At 40.6% G+C, this 22,285-nt stretch overlaps 2 protein-coding genes and 1 long non-coding RNA gene across 4 annotated transcripts in view; 2 read left to right on the forward strand and 1 right to left on the reverse strand.

Annotated features, from left to right (window-relative positions):
- LOC106649562 (dipeptidase 1-like) overlaps positions 1–22,285 on the forward strand; it is a 43,928-nt gene that overhangs the window by 7,091 nt on the left and 14,552 nt on the right. For both annotated transcript variants that reach the window (XM_023457529.1, XM_014367015.2), the window contains exon 3: positions 20,242–20,428. In XM_023457529.1, the coding sequence (XP_023313297.1) occupies positions 20,242–20,428 (187 nt within the window). The remainder of the gene's footprint in view (positions 1–20,241; positions 20,429–22,285) is intronic.
- Positions 10,666–12,675, forward strand: LOC111693252. Its single transcript, XR_002763371.1, has 2 exons — positions 10,666–11,102; positions 11,650–12,675. It is a non-coding gene; the product is annotated as an uncharacterized LOC111693252 (long non-coding RNA).
- On the reverse strand, positions 13,788–15,153 carry LOC106649563. The gene is made up of 2 exons (XM_014367016.2): positions 14,887–15,153; positions 13,788–14,801 (listed from the first exon to the last, which is right to left on the reverse strand). The coding sequence occupies exon 2, from the start codon at positions 14,787–14,789 to the stop codon at positions 13,950–13,952; it is 840 nt and encodes a 279-aa protein (XP_014222502.1). The 5' UTR covers positions 14,790–14,801; positions 14,887–15,153; the 3' UTR covers positions 13,788–13,949.

Below are 22,285 nucleotides of genomic sequence, written 5' to 3' on the forward strand. Positions count from 1 at the left end.
ATATATTTACGACCTAAACTATTAAGGCTTGAAAAATTATCTTTTTTTTCAAATCCTGCTCAGTCCTCTCGTTAAAGTCTTCTAAAAAGCCTTACTTACGCGACGTACGTGTCTATCTTCACTCCTCGCAAGTTGTGTGCGCAATGGTTCGTGGTAGCGACGCTCATACACTGCATCGCGAAAATTTCGTTATTACATAATTCGTCTCTCTTTTCCTTGAAGTTTTCAAAGCAAGTCGTGTGCGCTATATATACATCTCGCACCTAGATGTCTTTTTTTTTTCTTTTTCACTTCGCTTCCTCTCTCTCTCTCTCTCTCTCTCTTTCTTTTTCCGAGCTTCTTTTTCTCATGCACTCACAGAGGGCAATTTGCAAATCTCCAGTGAGCACCGCTTCCCGCTTGCGCAATATTATATATATAGTTTCTTATTCTTCGGATCGCAAGAGAAAAGGAGAGAGAGAGAGAGTAAAATTCACGAGGCTGAAAAATTGCTCCCGCGGAAAGTCTCGTGGAAATTTCGCAAATTGTCCGAGATAAAAAGCGGGAGAGAGCGAAAAAATAGCGCATATATATTATATCTACGTAAAACAATTGCGAAAATTCGAAGTGCGTTTAGGGTAGGGATTAATTATACGGCGATATACAATAGTTTATCCCGTAATTCCGATGCGGCTCGTCTCGAGAAAATGAGTCGATCGCGTCGTGTATTTGTCTCATTGCGCGTCTATTATTGGATAAGCTCAGATGAATCCAGCGACGTTCGCATCTTCTTTTCTATTTTTTTTTGCCCCCTTTAATTCCTCGATTTTGTCGCATAGATACTCGACATTATACACGGTATAGTAAGCAGAGTAGAGAAAAAAAATCAATACAAGTTAATTGCTCGGAGCGTATTTAGCGGGCCGAGCACGCGGGAGGCATTATTTTGCTTTAGTCGCGCGCGCGCAACGAGATAATGGCCTGGGCGTAGTACGGAGGTTGAAAAAAAGGGTATATTGATTTGACAGAGCTCTTAAATGCAAAAATGTGAAAATAATATATTAACGGTCGTGTGTCTCGTATATCCGCGTCGTCATCCTCGTCGCCGAGGAAATTTATTATTATTGTTTCGCCTCTATATACGAAAATCAATCGCCGACGTAATTACATTTTCTCTCTGGCTCTCGACGGCGTAACTCTCGGCTGCCGAGCTATGTGCCTTTTGAAATTTTTAACTCGACGTCAAAGATTAATTTCACCATCGGCGTTATATTAGCTCCCAGGCGAGGCGTATGTATAAAAAAATTTCCTTTTTTCACGCCCGTAAATACGTTGTATTATAACGCAATTCATTTGCGGATGTGATACACAAAAACGGAAACAAAAATTTTGCCTCCGAAAAACGCCCTTTTTTCCATCGCTCTCTCTCTCTCTCTCTTTCTTTCTGCTTTTCGTCTTTTTTATGTTTTACCCAGCACTTTTCGCTCGCGCGTGTGGTTAAACTTAACTGCACTGCACCGGCAACACCGTATAATATATTAAAATACAAAGAAAAAGCCGAACTCTTATATTTTTTTTCATCACAAAAAAAGAGGAAAGAAAAAAAGAAGAAGGAAAAAATCGAGCTCGTGCTTAGACTTTACGGCTGCCCCTCCTAAATGTCTTCTACACGACACGCAGGAAACTCGTGCGCGAGATATATTAACGCGCGTGGCGCGAACGATACGGCGGAGTATTCTCTTCCTTTTTTTTTGTATGTACGTAAGAAACATATTATCCAAAGACTTACAGCGCTGGCGCCGTGACTGATGAGAATACTCGAGCTTTGAGGCAAAAACACTTGTAAATTAGTCAAGCACTATATGCACGCGTTACTTCTATCGTTATGTTGTTTTTTCCGCGCTAGCTCGTGATTCCGAGTCACCAAGCACGCACTGCACGTATATAACGTTTGCGCTGCGCTTTGGGGTTTGACAATGGAAATAGTTAGACGAAGCTTTCCAAGATTAATGACACAGCTAGTGTGCCTAGGCCCTATACCCCAAGCCCTATGCTATACGTATAGGACTGCGCGCGCCGCTAATGCACAAGTTTAAACGCGAGTATAAGGCAGCGAGAGAGAGCGAGAGACTAGTATAGTACGTTCGGTACGTGTGTTGTAAGCCGCGCCGACTATATCCGGACTCGCGCGAGCTGTGCCACTCTCTTTGCTCATAATACGCATTTGTGGAATTGGGAGAGTAAGAGAGAAAAGGGAAGAAGAGAAGGTAGAGAGAGAGAGAGAAACGCTGATAGTATTGTAATGAGAAAAGTTATATGTTGATTCGCGAAGATGATAATAATACGGATGTTCACCTTTGATGTTCGGCATGAATGCGGCAGTCAGGCTTCATGCAGATGCGGCTGCGAGATATGTAACGTGTGCGTGACGATATTTGCGCTCGATAATTGCAAATTAAAAAAATTATACATATGATAACATTCTCCTGTTTTTAGCCCTCGCACGGCATCAATAACGATTAATATAATATAGCTCCTCTTTCGGAAATAAGCCCCGCACGTGCTATTCCCGATTTTACCATTCGCTAATTATACGAATCCGGGGCATGGATTGGGATAATTTTAATCCTTGCGCGCCTGCCTGCCGCACAAGCCATCCGGTTAATTTTGTCCTCGTGCTCTACGTATATACGTATATAGATACAGATGTAGCGAGAAATTCTTTTGGCTTTTTCACTCTTCATTTGCGATCGAGAAGGACAAGAAGCAAGAGAGAGAAAGAGAGGAGGTAGCATTTTTTCTCATTTCCTTTATTTTTGGGATTTTCCACCGCTGCAACGAAACCCACCCAGTCGTTGTTAAAATACCCTTTTTCTCCCTTTTTTTAATGCCCTATTCGAACCTCTCCGATTTTTGCTCTCAATACCGATCGCTTTTGTCACGCGCGCGCGCTCGTGCAAATAGCCTAGATTTTTTATCGATCTTCGCCGCGCCGCGTTAAAACTCACCGTACCTCTTTCCTGACTTTTTTTTTATTTCGGGAAAGCGCACAGCAGCAGCAACAGCAGCGTCAGAACGAGGGGCGGAGGAGGAAAAGCGGGCCACGCGGCTATCGAAGCGTACATTTTTCATTACTGCAACTACGAATAACTTCTACCGCGCGAGCGTGTAATACACATGATAATTTACAAACACAGAGAGCTGTGTGGAGCCGAGAATTAGCATATATCGACGTTTCGGTCGAATAAATCCAGCCAGCCACGTCCGTGGATAATGAAAACATAGAAAAAAGATGTACGGATTTCGGTTATAGCTGAGGGTTTTTTTCGCCAATTCACACGCGTCGTGCTTTTAATTAAAAATTGAAGGAGCAGTGTGGCTGGGGGAAAGAAAAAAAAATTTTAAAAATTCTAACGCTGGTGCAAAAAAAAAAGGAGGAAGAAGAAGAAGAGGAGAAACTCGTGAAGCAGCTCCGTTAATCAAGATGCTTACACGCGGGCATTGCATGCACCTCTAGATATAGCCATGAGAAATCTCAAAGACGCGGCAAGGAGCCTCGGGCACGATGTTTACGCATTTAGCGCAATGTCGGAAGTTAATATAAACATTTTAAATCTTCAGCACCGGTTTTCCGCAAAAGTGGGTCTTGAAGGTGTGTGCTTCCTCTTCTTCTTCCTTTTTTTTCTTTTTCTTTTGCCCGTTTTCGCCGAGGAAACATACGCGAGTTCATTTTTCACTCTCCAAGGCAACTCTTGCTCTCTCTTTCTCTCTCTAACTCTTACCGAAAAACGTTTTCCCATAAGAGAAAAAGAAAGAATGGCCGTATTTCAATTTTATGGCTGGCAACATATCACTTTCCACACTTCAAAAATTTAGAGACTCGAGGCTGGCTCTTTTTAGAAAACTACGCGCCAGAATACTTTCACGACGAATTATGCTTTACACATGTATAAGGGCACACGCGACTATATATGCGTTTTCGCTTGCTTATGCATATAATATATAGTTGTCCATCTAATTGCACTTTATTCGACGGAGAAATAAAACGAGGAGCGCGGTATAAAACGGAATATCAGTTAAAATATCTTTTATCATCCGCTTACGGTTGGCCAAACTAAAAAGATTATTTTTGCCGCTTTTTCTTTGTACATTAAAGGAGCTATCTTAATTCTATCGCTTGGGAAACTGATGTTGCGCGACGCGCTATACTGCACCCAAGCTCTCTTATTGCTTATAAGACTTTCTTCTTGGATTATCGCTCTCTTTTATCCCGAGCCCACGGCGCGCGGACGATTTTCTTTCTTTTTTTTTTTATTAAGAGGGTAAAAGTCCAAACATTCGATCGTAGAGTTTCTTCTCTTTTTTTCTCCTCTCTATATCTCTCATCTTCGTAACCTTTTCGCGCGCATGCGGAGAAATTTTACCGAGCTAACTGATTGTTGTGCTTTTTTCAACTTGCGTCTAATAATTAACGGTAAAAAAAATTAATTACGGTGTTCTTTATTTGACGTATGTTATATACTAGCTGTATACGTCATGTTGTACAACTTTTCAAGTAAAAATATTGTCCTCAATTTTTATCTCTTCCGAGTAAGTGTGCTTTTTCTCTCTCTCTTTCTTTCTGAATTCCAATCTTTCCTTTTTTACTTCGTGACTGCGACGCAAGAGAGAAAAAAAGGGAGGCAGAAAAAAGTTGATCGCCAGAGTATGTACGCTGCAAGTGCGAGATAATAGTAAATATTTTTCCTTCGCTCAAACTATGTAGGATGGCAATTTTCATTAATTTTTTTTCTTTTTAAACTGAAAAATCGCATCCATACAAACCATGATCATTGTGATTATAAAAGGGATTACAGGGTGACTGACCCTGTAGATGGGTGGATTGTATTTTTAGTATAAGTGCATATATTTTATGATATTAAAAATATTAAATTAAAAATTATATACATTTGTACATAGATTTTTTCCTTTCTTTTAATAAAATGATATCCTGATCTTATTATCGCAATGAATATGTTGAATGAAAATTCACCATAACGTAAATACTTTTGAGTCGCGCGCGGGCGACCGCACGTGAACAACCACGTTTTTTCTTCTTTCTCTAGTTTATATCTCGCTAAAACCAAAAAGCGCTTCTCTGGAAAATGTCTTAATCGATAGAAAATTTCCTGATCTTTCGATCTAGACTATTTAAAAAAATCTTAAAAATGAAGTTTTTGAGATAATCGACTTTAAAGTTTTCCCAGCGTTTTTTCTCAGAAAAATGAAAAATTTTGGAAAATCTGACCTCTCCATTGGAAAGCTGAGGCAGTTTTCCATCGAAATCATGTATTCGTTTTTTTCTCTAGGTGCATTTTAGTACTTTTACAGCGATTTACAAATTTAGTGATTTGACTTAATTCTGCCGCGCCGCACGGCACTGGGAGAGTTGACGTGAAATGCCACATATATCCTAAACGAATTGACGGTTGAACGAAAAAAAACTTATGATAATTACGATAAATATTGAATAATATTTATTAAATGAAAATATTTAATTGATTAAAATAAATATTTTTTTCATTATATTCAATTTATTTTATCATACTCAACAAAATATTTTTTTGCGAATATATTATCATGACATTAAACCAATAATATATTTCATTTCATCAATCAAATAAGTAATTATAATGAAAGATAAATATTTATTAATATCAATTAAATGAATTTTACTTGATTTCAATAAAATATTTATTTTGAACAAATAAATAATTTGCTAATTTTCATTAATTTTGCTCTTGAAGTAATGCTGTTTATGATAAAAAAATCAACGCTTTCTCTCTCCCCTTTCATCAGCGTCGCGATTAAAATCATTTTAATTCTATAAGTATACATTTTTAATAGAAAATACTTGGCGTAAACTCGTAAATATTCGTATTCCCTTACTCACGAGTTTTCAATCGGCAATATTTTTCGGTAAATCAGAGTGATTACTTCTGAATATGAATCACTAGAGCTTTTTTCGTAATCATAAAGTTTTGCATTCGAATTGCATCCATCGACGCGCGAGCGAATCGTTTATCACGCGCGAAAAAATCCAGATACATGCGAGTAAGTGCGATTGACGTACTTGTTGCGCTTTGATTTTTTTTTTTTTTTAATCAGTAGAAAGTCACGAAGTCGGAAAACGACGCTTTCCTCGGCACTACTCGCATCACTGATCCAGAATAACAATCATTAAAATTAAACGTTTTTATATATTATTCTTGCTAGGTGTATGAAAGAACAAGGAAGCACACAACTTCTTTAAGCATACACACACATAGAGACTTGTATTATTTCTGAGCGGTTTCCCGTGCGCAGCAGCACACGTCGCTCTACTTTTTCTTATCTTTTAACAAGTTCATATATAAAAGCCTCCGCACAAGTAAGGCAGGCGCGCTGCGAAGTCGTGCGTCGTCTTCCTTCTTCTCATCCACTCTTATTTTAACTTTGAATCTTTTTATCCTTTAAAAAGTCTCAAGCAGTTTCCCAGATGCTTTTTCCTCTCTCCGTATCTGTGGGTGTGGGTGTATTTGTGTATATATACGTATGCGTTCGCATCGACTGTGTGCAGTTTATATTTTTTTTCTGCCTTCAACCCCGCACCGTTGTGAACATGGCGAAGAAATTCGCCTTTAAACGTTTGATACATTATATCGCGCGCGCATACGATGTTTTTGAAAACGATAGACCCTCTACTTTTACCGAAGGCTTACAACGTCGAGTTTTTTTTCTCGCACGCAATTCTAGGGCGAATTCCATACGTAAACTCTTAGACTCGGCGCTCGCCCGCTGATTTCATTCGTTTCAACTGCGCCGCTGCTAGAATGCGAAAATAAAAACTCGCTAGCACTGCACGACCTCTCGACGCTCGAGGAGAGCGGAGAGTATGTGGAATTCCTCTCTTACTTTTACACCACCCTCGACTATTACGATTGAAATAACAGTGTGATTAAAATTATATACTTTTCAAAAGTGGTTTTTTAGAATTAAAAATGTAATATTATTTTTTTTTGCTCGCGTAATTGTGTATTGGATTAACGTGACCTTCTTTTCTGTTTCTAAGGGTTTGCGATACCGAAGTTGTATGGATGTACTAATACTTTGAGACGCTTTGCTTTTTCTCTCTCTCTCTCTCTCTCTCTCTCTCTCTCTCTCTCTCGGTCTCCATATACTTTTTTAAAAAGTTCAGCCTTTTGAATTCGAGTATGAATTAAAGCTCCAGGCAAGGCGATCGAGAGATTATACGCCGTACATAGTATTTTAGAGTCTCGTTCACGTGTGAAAAAAGTTATTAAAAAAAAAAAAAAAAATTGAAGGGAAAACGAAGGTCTGAAAAAAAATCCACTCTAGCTGGAAAGTAGGTTGGATGTCAAAATACGAATAGGGTATAATATTCAAATGTTTTATGACATTGCAGTTTCCAAACATTAGTTTTCTTGAACTTTTCGAGGTACTCCCCGGTGCCTCGTATTCTTCTTTCGATCATTTTAAGTAGAAATTAATGTCCAACGACAGCTCCGCACTAGAAATTACATTACGTGCCGGTTTTTCGTTGTAAAGTTTGTAATACGAATCCCACGCGCGCGCGAGCTTAATGAAAATTTTTGGGCAGCTCGCTGGAAAACTAATCGCTAACGAACACGCGGAGCTGCTGCTCTGGTTGCCGAAGCAACCAATTAATTTGGTCCTGCGCACGGAGACCGTGTCATCTAAATTGATTTACCTATATTTGTTTCGCCAGTCAAAGTAATAGAATCCGAGGTATATTGAGTCGTTGTTTGGAAATCGATTGGAAGTGCATTACTAATTTCCGGCCCGCCCCATTCTGTTAATGTAGTCGAGGGTTTGTTGATGTAACTCAAGCCTGCGGGTTGATAATGATAATAACGACGACGATAATGATGATGATAACATTATAATGCTTCTGCTGGAAATAATTGTGATTACATTTCGGACGGTGTTTTTTTGGTGTCTGAGAAAAATTACATTTCCATCGTAGCGCGCGCGCACGGGAGCACGAAAAGTCCGTGTCAGTGTCGAGTAAGACTTTTCTTCTCTCTTTCTTCGCAATTGCCGAAATCGGTCTTCGCCCAGAAAACAGCTGAAGTGAGAAAAATTGCGCCATACGTTGCGCGAGTAACTAGATGGTGCATACACCCACACACCCACACAAGCCGCGTTTTTCCATCCTCGCTTTGTTCTACTTTCCCGCTGCAAGTTTTCTCTCTTCTCTCATCCTTTCTCTCTCTCTCTCTCTTTTTTTGTTGCCCCCGCGCTCATCCGCGTCCATCCTTCCGCGCTTCTATATACTGTAGCTCTGGCTGCGGCGCGTTCGAATTAGCTTTTCTCTGCTCCTCGCGCGTCCCGCGCACCTCATTTTCCTGGACAATTAATTTTTCTCCGACGCCCGAGCTCGGGATCACGAGCTGCTTCTTCATCTCGACGAAATATTCCGTCATTAAATTTTTCCGCTTATCATGGCTTCTTATTGCTGCTGGATGTGCCGACTGTCACGCTCACCTGATCATTTTCATATAAAGCCGGGGCCGGGTCACGTGCGGCGCGCCGTATACTATAAGCCTCTCGGCGTAAAAAATTTAATCCTTCTCTCTCTCTCTCTCTTCGCTCGCTTCGCTCTGCTCTGCTCTGCTCTCTCGCGTTCAGGCTCACGGAGTATACTCTCTGCACTCCCTTGCTAACTGCTAAAGCTTAATCTATTTTAAATAGGGCTCTCGTGTGCATGTGTGGCACGTTTGGCGTAGGTGTGTGCACGCGGTACGACGACGCGACGGAGGCGAAATTCTCACACTTGTGCGCGCGCGCCACCCCGCTAAGTGTAACTATCTCTGCAGCAGCAACGTCGCGTTGCTTCTCTCTCTCTCTCTCGTTTGGGAAATCTTCGTCGAAAGTTTTCGGTAATAAATGCGTATGTACTCGGTAACGATGGTGGCGGTGGCGGCGGCACCGTCAGTAGAAGCAGTAGCAGTAGCAGCAGCAGCAGTGGCACTAACGGCACACCAGCTGCACAGCCCTTATTTAATAATAAACGCTCTCTCGAAACCTTAATACCGGCGTGCTGAACTCGCTTAATGTCAATTTGTTTATGTTATTTGATTCATAAGGCGGCGGCGCGACGGTGGTGGCATACTTTGTGTAACTAGATTTTTGGAAAATTATTTTTCATCGAGAGCTGCACGCGCGTCAAGATCGGATGAAGATCTGCTGCTCCGCGCGACACGCTACGGCCGTAAAAGGGGAATTCAATTTAAAAGTTATTTCAACACAGTGAGGAGCGACTTTCTCTACCCAGCCCCCCCCCCCCTCTCTCTCGCTCGTGCCTCTCATCCTCTCTTTTGCTCTCTGTCGCTGCTGTGTTTTATTTTATTTTTCAATTTTTGGCCTCCCATCGTCGTCGTCGTCGTCGTCGTCGTCGTTGTTGCCGAAAGCTAATCGTAATCATGCATTTTCATAATTTACGCTTTAATAATTTTCGCAGCTGTACGCGCAGCGTGGAACGCGCGCAACGCATCGCTTCGCGTTCAATCATTGCAAATTAATATGTAATCCAATTAATGTCGAATATTAAGCGTGTGGCAGTAATATCTCTCTCTCTCTGCCTGCGACCCGCGAGCAAAAATCCGTGCTCAACTACTCTACAGGGCTCTCGCTAGCTGGCACGTGCATCACCGCGCCCCAGCCTCCGAAAATCTATATCGAGAGATGAGAGAATTGCGTAGCAGTGGCTCGATAAACATCCACGCGCACTCGATTAAGCGTATAGGGCAATTATCCTTAGCGCCCAAAGGTATTCCGATAGATTACCATCCTTTGCCATTTAGTTTTGGTATGTAAGCTTTCTCTCTCTCTCTCTCTCTCTCTCTCTCTCTCTCTCTCGTACACTACTACTACGCTTGCGAGTGTAAGACTATTATTTTTCTGATTATTTTTGTCTTATTTTTTTTACCGTCATACATTTAATTTCGAAAATTCCGAACTCATACGTGATAATAATAATGAGTATAAGCGAGCACGAATCTCGTCACGAATTTAAACGTACGTATAAACGCGCTCATATAGTACGTAAAATTTCAGTCGCGGCTCCGCAAGCGCAAAATTACCAGGGCACCTATTATTTACGTATGTTTGTAAACAGCAGCAACAAAGAGTTCCGAGATCCGAGAGTGAAGCTCGTCGCGTTATATATAGTTAAAATTTATCCAAAACATATAATGAATTTGACGCAACGATACATAATATACATTACCCGACTCTAATGTGCATATATATCTCTTTTATATATGATCGCTGAAAATACGCGAGCTTCGGTATAATAAAGTTTGAAAAGCTGTATAAATTAAAACCGCTTGCCCATGTAGATATATATACCATTATACCATATATAAATGCGCACACATATAAGCGCGTAAATATTACAAGGGTTTAAAGCATAAAAGTATAGTCGACTCGTAAAGGTTATCTCGCTCTGTGCAGGTGCTTTGCGGGTGGACAAAAAAACACACACACGTAAACGAACGCATACATTTTAAACTATAAGCCAAATAGGAAGGAAATAGTCGTACGAATGGTGAAACGTTCACGGGCCGTGTAACGTGTACACGTGTTTACGTTCATCGACGAGACAGAGAGAGAAAATTTATTGTTGAGTGTAAGATAGACGATTTATTACTCGCGACTCGATCATAATGCTCGACATACGTATATAATTACGTATACGTAAGTAGTGAGTCTCGTACGAAGACGAAAGTTTTCTTTTCAAAAAATCCAAAAATGGTGGACGCGGAAACGGTCGCGCTGACCATCGCCGTGTGCTTTGTGACTTTTTTGGTCGTCATCGCCGGGCAACTCCTCTACATCGGTCTGCTGCTCCGCAACGACGAGGTGATCATAAGGGTGAACATATTCTGGAGGAATCGCATGATTCGGCCAGGAAGTTAGCAACAACTTCCGAGAGAAACGTTCCCTGCACCGACGATGCACGCCAATTCATTAACGCACACGCCTCGACTGCAAGCACACTCGCACGCATATACTCAAACGACGAAAGCTCAAAAAGGATGTATTAATTTCAAGCGCAAGTAATAAATTTCAATCTGCGCAAAGTCACATTTCTCCTTCTCGCTCGCTCATTCGCTCCACGCAGCACAGTCGCGAAACATTCGCGCGCCCCGCGTTTATACCCATAAAATAATGACGAAGACGCGGGCGAGAGAAAAGCCGAGTTACACGTACTACTACTTCACCGTATCGCTTGGCTCGATCCTCGCCAGCGACGCGCTCGCGTACACAGCAGCGACTCAAATTTCCCACGGCGCGCGGCCTCGCTAAATTGTCTTTAAAACCTTCCAACGTTTCACTCATCATCCTCATCATCGTCGTCGTCGCGTCGTCATCCTGCGAGTCAAGCGAGAAACTCTTACTCTGCTCTTTAGGCGCGCCCTCGGCTCCTTGTGTTATATAATACACGACGTATATAAACCCACTCACTCACTCACTCGTGACACTATGGAAAAACTCAAAGTTTGCCAGGCGCGGCCCAAATCATCGCTTCATTATCTTATATTCATTGTGGAAAATTACGATAATGCGCTGATGTAACGTGTGTATGCATGTGTATATTTATAGCACTGGTATAGAAGTAGAAGCTTCATCGTCGTCGAGGCCCAAACGAGTCCTTCATCTTCCAATATTGAGTTTCATCAAGCGAGCGTGCCAAGCATCATCGAAAATTAAAGCGGCCGACTTTGCCGGGAGAACTCGTTCCTCCGCGGCTGCTGCGGCTGCTCTGCACGAGGCTGACGTCGTTTATGCGTCGTGTGCCTTAAAATCAAGACACGTTTATTCACAACTACTCAGCCTGCGGGGGACTGGCGGTTTTTCTTTTCTTATACCGCAAACTTTCTTCATTAGTATAATCAACCGCGTCGACGTAGAAAAAGCACTGTGTGTTATATAAGACATCGAATTAGCGTGCGAGTATAAATCGCGATCGAAGCACATCTGAACTTTTGCATCGTGGATGCATATATATTTCGAATTTTCTCAATGAGCGAGTCGAGAACTTGCAAATATAAATATCCCAACTGCATTGTGCAGAGTAAGTTTCAAATTGACTTTGATCGGATCAAAGTAGACAAGATAAGTAGACAAGATAAGAAATTTGGCTTACTATTGCGATATAAATGAAGCAAAAAGATGTAATTATACCGGTTTTAATGATATTAACCGTTGACAATGAATTGTTGCGCGAAAAAAAAGTTAAAATTTTAAGAAAAATTCTAGTTTTACGTAAAAACTCAGTAATGGTAGAATTATCATTTTTGATGTTATTTTACTAATATTTATTTTGATTGGCTAATTTTTATATATTGTTAATATAAATTATTAACTATAATTATAATTGTATCTTCATAATTAGATAATTGAGTTGTGAAAAATTATGCGCCGCGTAATTAGTGATATCAAACGAAAAAGTAAAAACGTGTGCACTGTTATATTTGAATTGCGTATATTAGAGCAGATGAGGGATGATAATATTTAAACTCATTTTTAACCGTACATAAAGAATCTCGAAATCTGATAATTATTTTTGTAGAGCTAAAATTTTAATAAAAAATATAATTATGTAAGACCTCGTGATAATCAAAGTAACGATTTGATCCAACTTTTTTTTCTTCATTTTACCCTACACGCAACGCAATGGAAATTTTCTCCAACGAAGTATTCTAACGAACTAACGAAATAAATAGATTATATCTGCCGGCAATCGCCGATCGCCACGCTACTCTTGCCGCTGCTGCTGCCCTAGATATAACGACGTCTCCGACTGCGCGGAGAGATAAGCCACGCGTCAGTGATTCATTTCGCGATTGAATATATAAAAGACGCTTCGCGCTCGATAATTGCTTTTCTCGCCCTGGACGCGGCTGCTGTATTTGCTGCCACCACCGATCGAGGAAAAGAGATTTTCAATTCAATGCGATGCAATATACACACCGGTAAACATCTATTAAAAACTATACATAAATTTGCAATCCAATGAAAATGAGCTTTTCGATCGAGCACATATTTTGTCCTTGCCATTATATCTATACGATGGCTCTCTTTCTCTCTGCTGTTAAACGGGTGCAGTACGAACGAGCTGGCGCGAAAACAATGATGAATCGTCGATACTTCAGCCGTTATATATACATACAGGTATCTCTCTCGCGCGCAGAGCTTTTGCGGATGGTGCATTATATAATAGGTACACTCGCACGTGTATACATATATATCGATGCTCGCTGCGTGCCGATGTGGCTGCACACATTTTTGCGCGCGGCGGCGTTGGAATTCATCCGAGTGATGAATGTGATTTTATGTTTGTACATTACACGAAAACACGCCACATACATACACAGTACACACACCGGAGGATGGAGCTTCTTTTTTTTCTTACCCTTGCTGCTGCTGCTGCTTCTTCTTCTTCTTCCTCTGCTTCTTCGCAATTTTTTTTCCTTTTTACGAATTTTGCGCGTGTTTTAATATAACCGTATTCATGGCGCTCCGTGCGAATATTTATGGCTTTTAAACTTTTGAATCCGTATGCGCAGAGCTCGCGAGTATTAAAATATGCTACTCGGACGTATACACGAGATAAGCACGGTACACGCGTATTACAGGAAATGACGTCCAGAATTCCGAGATGCTTTTTTTTCCTCTCCTCTCGTGTCCCGAGTTATTACAATTTCTGGGTTTTTGCGTAATAATCATTTACTCGAATGTATGGTCACAAATATAACAGTCGGTATTTAATTAAAAAAACATACAAATTATCAGAAAATAATACGATTGTTTGACAATCGATTATCGTGGTTAGACCACTTGAAGTAAACACAACAATTATAAAAACAAAACATAACGAAACAAAATTTACGAGTAATTATTTAAACGATCTCTTCCTTTCCCGTCGAAGAATCGTTAACAACGATACTTGGTACTTGGGTGCTTTGATGAACATCGCAAAGCTTCCTCTGCTTCTGTTGCTGCTGTTGTTGCTTCTTCAGTCCGGGCGAAAAACACTTTCGAATCTCCGAGACCGGTCGAATCGCGGCCTTCTCTGGCGTGGGAAGGTAATTGAGCGATCTACGACACACGCTGATGGTTGACCGGTCTAGATCGAGCCTGGACCTTCGTGGACTTTCTTTCTTGGCGTATATCGGCGACGACGACGACAACGACGCAGAAGCAGCAGTCGAGAGTCTCGGCGAGTTAGATCGTTGCGACGACTGCGCGAGGCGTCTCGGTGTTCTACGCCTCGGCGTCCGGCATCTCGGGCTCTTGGCCGAAGTAGCAGCAGCTGCAGATGTTCGATTTTTATGCACGAAGCTCGGGCAAGAAGTACCGACACCGGTTTTAAGAAGCTTCGATTGGTAAAACCCAATCAGCCTCTTGACCGTGCAGGCCAACGATCCTCGGTCAACTCTCGTCGTCTCGGCCTCGTTGACGTCGTTCCCGGCTATGTTCTCGAAGTGTTTAATTATTTCCGAGACTCTTACGTCGCACAAGGGGCTCCGGCAGTGACAGTCGTCGAACTCGTGTACGATCGTTTTCAATAAATTGAACGTCTTCGCCGAGAGGGGGAAAACTCGGTCGATGCTGTTGTTGTTGATGTTATTATTGTTGATGGTGCTGTCGTTATCGTCGGTGAAAATCAACGACTCGCACGAATCGAAGTAAACGTCATCCTCGCACACCATCGGCTTCGTGAAGACGCCGTTCTCCATTTCTCTCAGCAGCTATATAACAACGTAAAACGTGAGCACGCGTAAATATATCGGATACACGTACAGAGAGAGAGAGAGAGAGAGTTATATGGTTTACCTTTTACGATCTTCGACCACTGCTTTATACCGGGGCCAGATTTGGCACGAAGCTTATATATCCTATATAAAGATATCGCGCGATATTATAATCCCGGGGCGAGTATTAGTAGTGCCGCTCGCTCGATCGGAATAAAAAGTCAACCGGTATTAATCTTGGATTTAAATAATGCTCCGAGCTTAAGTCCTCTCTACAATATACAGATATATACATATACACGGGTAAGTAAAGGGAAACCTTTGCCTCGGACATTTCTGTATACTACGTTATACGACGAGGAAGAAAGGGGGGAAGGGGGCTGACGGACGAGACGCGATGTTCTCTCACTCTGTCTCTTTCTCTGTCGTCGCCGCGCGCGCGTACGCTGTCATCCGCAGAAACTCAATCTAAACAGGCCATACACACAGCACAGCTTTGCTTACTCTATCGCTCTCTCTCTCTCTCTCTCTCTCTCTCTCTGTTTGTGTATTGAAGGCAATTGGACGTTGTTGGGATTGGAGCCGCACGGAGATTTGCTTTGCTGCGTGCGCGGCCGTGCCGTATACAGTATTTCTCTCTGTCTCAAGCTCGGGCCTCTCTCTCTCTGTGCGCGTCATATTCGCGCTTTTAATTGAATTATTCAAGTATGAAATGCATGTATAAAGCATCGTTAACGCTTCTACATAGCAACTGCGGCTCGGATAAGTACATACATTTTTTTATATAAACAGTTTTAATCGCAGATTTTTATGTGTATAGAGCAAATAACGTTTGTACATTTACAGTATACAGTTTGTTCAGCAAGCAAAATAGGCCAAGTATTTCATGACTAGAGGCGAGCTTGTTATATAAAGGGCCATATGTATATAAGATGCAAAAAAAACCCTTATTGACACAAACGTCGTCGTATTCGTCTGCGAAGTCGCTCGCTATATGCCATTTAATAAATGAAAAAGAAAAAGGATGAATTTCGAATACCAGAAGCACTGCACGATCGCTGTGGAAATTGAAATTTCAGCACTTTTCCTCCAACATGGCCAAAGGATCCCTGCTGCGTGTATCGGTATGCATGTGTGTGCGTGTGCGTAAAGCATTTACAGAATGACTCGGTAACTTCCTCTCGAGCTTTTTGCGCAAGCACGTGCGAGCTTTCAAGGGTGGACGGGCTGCTGCATGGCACACAAGTCTCCTGTGAGATTTTCGCCGCTTCATCTCACTTTTTTTCGGTAGGTATATATAAGGCAACATGCACTCTCTCTTTCTCTCTCTCTCTCTCTCGACGGCGCGCAGTCGAAATAATATATGAAAGCACAAGCGCCACGCGCGCGAGCGCGAGGAAAGAGAAAGAGAGAGAAAGAGAGAGTTTGAATTAATGAAGTGCGCGCGGGAATACCGATATATATATGATACGTATATTATGCGCGCGAAGAAAAGAAAAGAACAAATGAAGTACGTTATATACGTGCTCGCATGCTATACTACTGGAGTAGCAGCAGTGGCCGTATAGCGGCGCAGAAAAGGCTTCTTTTGCCCTCGAGTGTTTTCATTAATCAAGCGAATAATTCATCTTATATACTCGACTTTTTTTTCACTTCTTTACACAGTGTCTCTCCCTCCCGCGCGTGTACTCAAACGAATTTCATTTCTTTTGTACCAGAGGCACCGAAAGTTTCCGCGCGCGAGTCATGATGATTATTATTACCCGGCTGATGATCATCAGCAAGTATCGAAGAGGGAGGAGGAGTCGGTTTCTTTTCAATTTAGTCAGCCCGAGGAAAAGGTTAATTATCTCTCTATCTTTCTCTCCTGAAACATCCAAGTTGGTGGGAAGCAAGGAAAAAAGATTCTCATATATATGTATCGTATCATTCGAGCGTTGGAATTAAATTTTTTTAATTAACGGCCAGGCAAACATAGCCCTGAGGCTTGCAAAGAAACTATCAAGTGCCGAGTACATATATATCCTCTCTTAATATATGGCTAATTCTCTGAGAAATCGAATGGCCTACCTCTTTTTTCTGCTGTTATGAAAAACTTGTACTTTTTCGTTTCGTACGCGTCCTCGAACGCCCCTAAAATTGTTGTAGCCATCTATGACGCTTTTTCATAGGCCTGAAGTTAGTGTACTTTGGAAATGTATGATTGATACCATAATATTAGAAAAATTGTTGGCTCAGAAATAAATTTGAATATAAATTTTCCTAGCACGGCCGCTTTACTTGAAAATTAATTTACAATTATCAAAGTTTAATTTACATGGTAGCTTTTAATTTGGTTCACATAAAAGCAACAAGTTTGAAAGTCCGAATCAAACTTAATTAGTTATACAAAATAACAAGTTTTTCATGGGACCAAAAGTAATTTTTGGCCTACGATTTTCTAGACAATCAGCCGCATACGAGCAATTCGATTATAATTTATTGAGGTTCCCAGAATATGGGACTATCCTAGAATGCTGTAACAATAACAATTTGGATTGGTATTTTTTCTATAGTCACTTTTAGAACGTGATTAGCTTTATGAAATTAAAATTAAAATAAAGAGTTTTACATTTTATTAATTTTACGATAAAAATGTGCTGTATTTTTCTGCAAAAATTTATTGATTTTGCAAAAATTTTAATATTACTTTTACATAATGACATAACATTAAAGAAACTTGTTGTAAACGAACATTTTTAAATTATTTATTCAAACGTTTATATTAAAATTTCTACGTTCATTGAGTTCTTTAGGTTCTTTGTTAAGATATCATTTTCATATACACTGCATCCTCTGCAGCCTCTCTGCGATGATTTCAAATATTAAATTAGGGTCTGGCTATTCAGGGGAAATTCGTATACGAAATTTTTAATTTTTATGTACGAAATTCTTAAATAAGTAAACGAAACTCCAAATAACCCGACATAACCCTATTTTCGTATACGAAAATCAAAACTTTCGTGCTCGAATTTCCCCTGAATAGCCACTTCAAAGACAAGCGAAGACTGCTGTGTTGTGCTCGCTATGCTTTGAAAAACTGTGTCCTTGCGAAGAGCGCCAGCTTATGCTCGATGAGCTCGATGAGCGTATCGTTGCGCTATCATGGATGAATACAAAACACATGCCAGGCAAGTGCACGGAGGTCATGCATACGACGTTCGACGTAGACAATAAAACGAGGACAGATTTCGGTCTTCGCTAATATTGCCGAATAGCTCAAATCCTATTAAATAATATTTACAAATTATGTCAAGAAATTATTTTTGAGAGCGAAGTGAAACTGAGTAATTATGATTATATTCTCATTTCTATAATGGGTAGTAAACATTTTTCGATCAATGATAAATTATTAAGAAAAAGTGAGATATTAAAAAATGATTCTATACGGAGCGTTCAGCGCACTGACAAAGAACTAGTTTCATGAAAATTAACCTTTTATTACAAATTTTACCGCAGTATTTTCCTCAATGTATAAATTTAAAAATTAAATTAATTTTTACTCGCCAACCATCAACTTCCTGAAAAAATTTTGTAGATTAAAAAGCTTTTAAAATTGTTCAAAAATACGTGCCAACGTTTTTTAAACCTTTTGGATTATTCAAAATCTAGTGCAATTGCAAATTCCTGAAGTGGTCTACGACCTCTAGTAACCCTTTGTGAAACTTTAATAAATAGTTATTAACGTCTATCAAACTCGTCAAGTGACAAAAATTTCAATTACAATTTTAGCCTCGAATTTCAAGTATTTGTTTGATAGAATTGCTCCCATACAACGTGCATGGAAAACGAAGATTCCGCCGTTAAATCGAAGCGTCCTTTGTTCGTTACGTCGAAAAAAAGCCTATAACATTCGCACGCGGATGGCGGATTATGTCGGTCGTTATACGCGTGCGAAAACGAGAACGACGACGACGAGGACGACAACACGCGTTTAGATATCTGGTTGCTTGCCAAACGCCATCTCCTCCCCTTAGCTTTAATAAGCTCCACCGAAACTTTGCGAAGATGTAATAAAAGCTCACACCTCGTCGCCGTTGCACCCGTTGCCATAGTGCGTTCGAGCGCGCGCATCTTCGTTATATAAAATATCCTTGTGTACGAGATCAAGCCAACGGTTTGGCCCACGTTATTATTCGTTTTTTTTACGAAATAAACGTTAACGTTGTTTTAATATTTATCGGCCGTTACGCGTAAAATAATTTAACTCCCCGATAACGATCGGGCGATGGGCAGCAGGTTCGAGCCTAGCTACCACCCCCCGGCCGTGCGATGATCGTTTCGCGAATATTTTTACGACTTTTTTCACGCTAATAGATTGAAACGAGGCGAGGGTATTTATATACATCGGGGGTATATAATACGGTTATTTCGGTTACGCGCTACACTACCCTGTATTAATTTCGACGAGACAGCGTTGTTAAGGATTTAAACTAAAAACGAATTGATGCGATTTATTTCCATCTGAGATTGCATTATATGTATAATATAATACGTTTTAACACCTCATCACCTTCATCAATGACACTCTAATATTGCAAAAAGGCTATTTTTAACTATTTTATTCGATGATCGAAACGACCAACGTGCATAACATATCTAAAATTATAGAAACTTTGTTGTCATTTGCAGAGTTTTTCTTTAGTTTTGTAGATTTTTATTGGCATAATTTCTCATTACATTGCCAGAACACTTTTGCCACTTGCAGATTTACTATCGTATAAAAGTGATAAAAACTGGTTCAAATTTTATCGAACAATTTATTTGTCATTTTCACGAAAATCGGTCTACTTAATCGTTAATGGCTTCAATCAAAGTCTATAATCCAAGACAAAAGTGCAAAATACTACATAAACCTAAAGATTTGGTTGCGGATAGTAGGTATATATGCGTCAAGCCAAGGATAAAATGAAAATTTTCAAACTCTTTTTTCAAAATAAAACTACTTTAATATCTTCATTTTGTAATTTTCTAAACATTAACCAAGTTTTTTTTCAAAAAGTACTCGGTAGAAATCCTGAAATAAAGTTTTCATTTGAATCTTGGCTTTCGTATCTCCTTAAATGATATTTTAGGCACCTAATGTCACGATTGAAGGTAGTTGTTATATCATTCCTCTCTCTTGCTCTTACTTCAATGCGTGCGACACATTTTCATGCAAAATACCGAAAATTTCGTAGCGTACGCAGAAATTGTCTCGTGTGCTAGCGCATAATAACCCGACGCGAGTCGCTCGTCGTCGTCGTCCTCGCCCAGACGGTCAATTACGTTATGCTACACAGATTCCCTTATGTGCAGCACACACACACACACACACATACACATATTTACATTTGGCTTGGAAGTTTGAAGCATTTCTCACTCACTCACGTCGCAAAATTTTGCATTATTATTGCAGCGGCAAAGCGGAAAAACGGAGGTGGGCAGCGTAGTTGGGCCATGAAGGCTGGCCTCTTCCTGTTGGCGTGTGCCTTAATAGCTGGTATCGGCTTGCCTTTGGCTCTTGAACTCAGGAGCTCGAATCTGTTGGAAGCCAGACTGAGGGTAGTGAGGAAAATTCTCTCCAAGACTCCGCTCATCGATGGGTAAGTACATTATATCGGTGCCATCACATTGCCTTACAGAACTTTTATATTTTCATAAGTATAATATATCTCCGATGATACTATTAAACGCAGGTGAAAAACATTAAACCATGTACTTAAATAATTTTAATTTATTCTTTGGTTATAATTACAAGAGCAGCTATACGAGCTATCATTACCATGTATTTAAAACTTTTTTTCTTTTCCTCTTTTATATATATTGTGCGTTATATTTGAAATTATAACGAAAATTAATTATCAAAATCCAGGCCGAGCCTAGCAATAACGAGACTTAAAACAAAACACATAAGATAATCTCTGTATATTCTTTTACTTTCTCTCTTAAACATACATTCGAGCCGCTGCTTTTTTCCCCATAACTGCAGCGCAAGCTCCTCTGCCCGAGTAATATTTAAAATTACAACGGGCCATGGTAGTAGAGATAGATTATTTTCTGGATATTAAATTGCGAAAATAATTTCGATGCGCGTCCAAAGCTGGTCTGCTATCTAAACGTAACTACATTATATTTTTTTTCTTTCAACAATTTTATAGCATACGATAATTCGAGTTAATTTTTTCGCTATCCACTGACATGCGAATTTAACGTTTTAAGCTTTTGAGCTTGCGGTTTACATAGATTCCACATGTCCTTGATTGTGCAATCACACATACACGTATGCTGCTGAACACTTAAACCCAAAGTAAATCAAGTCTTGATTACTCGGCAGAAGTCATATTGACGCGCGGGAGTGTCTCGGCGCGCAACGTAAAATCAACATAGGAACGCGACGACGACGATCATCGACATCGTTGCGGGGGGAGGAAACGTTCACCTCCTTTTCTCTCTCTTCTCCCCTCTCCTCCTCCTCCTACTTCTCCCGAAAACCATTCCAAATGTGTCCCACAATGAAGCTTTTGCCAGCCGCGCTCAATTTGTATACATATACATGCTGTATAAATTTGCGGTGATCATTGCCGCACGGTGTTATAAATACGGCAAGCTCCGAGTGGCGGTGTGTGCGGCTACAGTGCGCGCGCGGCCTCGTTTGCCATCTATCTCTCTCTCTCTCTCACGCGGGAGGAAAGCTGTACATGTATCTCTTTTTCTCTCTCTCTTGGTCTGTCCCACCCACTGCAATCGCGCATAATGTAATTTAATTAACGCTCGCTCGGCAAGCGACTGTAAGCTATTTACACAATGCGCGCGCGCGCGAGAGCAGCAGTAACAGCAGCAGCGGCGATTATACACGTACGTATATACCGAGTCGCATGCGCACAGCTAGTGCAGCGAACAAAAGCACAAGAATATATATGTACGCACACGCATATATATAGAAAGCATTACGCAGCAGAAAAGTTGGAAAATTCATAGGGTGAAATACTCTGTATATAATTAAATTATCGTGCGCGCGCGCGCCGCCGCCGCGCTGTTATTTCAAAGGCTCACGGAGGCCAAGATTAGTCAGACGAATAAATGTAATAGCTCCGTGAACTGCAGCGGGCGATTCATTCGATTATTACATGATAATTGCGAGTTTTATACGAGCCGCCGAGCGAAAACATCGCAAGCCGTAGATATACATAATATCGTGTATATATGTACGCCGCGCGTACAAAATTTTCCAAGCGGAAGATAGAGAGAGAGAAAGAGAGAACGAGAGAATATCCTCGCCCGGGGATTTTCATTTTTTTTTTTTTGCTCAATGGTCCATAATTTTTTACCCGCGAGAGACTTCATGAGTATACATAAAAAAGCGCAGTGTGTCAAGGCGTGATATCGAGTTCGAGCTGCGAAAAGTTTCATCAAGAAGAGAGATACGAGGTCACACACACAAGCACGTGATAAAAAAAATT

The sequence above is a fragment of the Trichogramma pretiosum genome, unplaced genomic scaffold (genome assembly GCF_000599845.2).
Source record: "Trichogramma pretiosum strain Unisexual culture from Peru unplaced genomic scaffold, Tpre_2.0 scaffold43, whole genome shotgun sequence".
Lineage (NCBI taxonomy): Eukaryota > Metazoa > Arthropoda > Insecta > Hymenoptera > Trichogrammatidae > Trichogramma > Trichogramma pretiosum.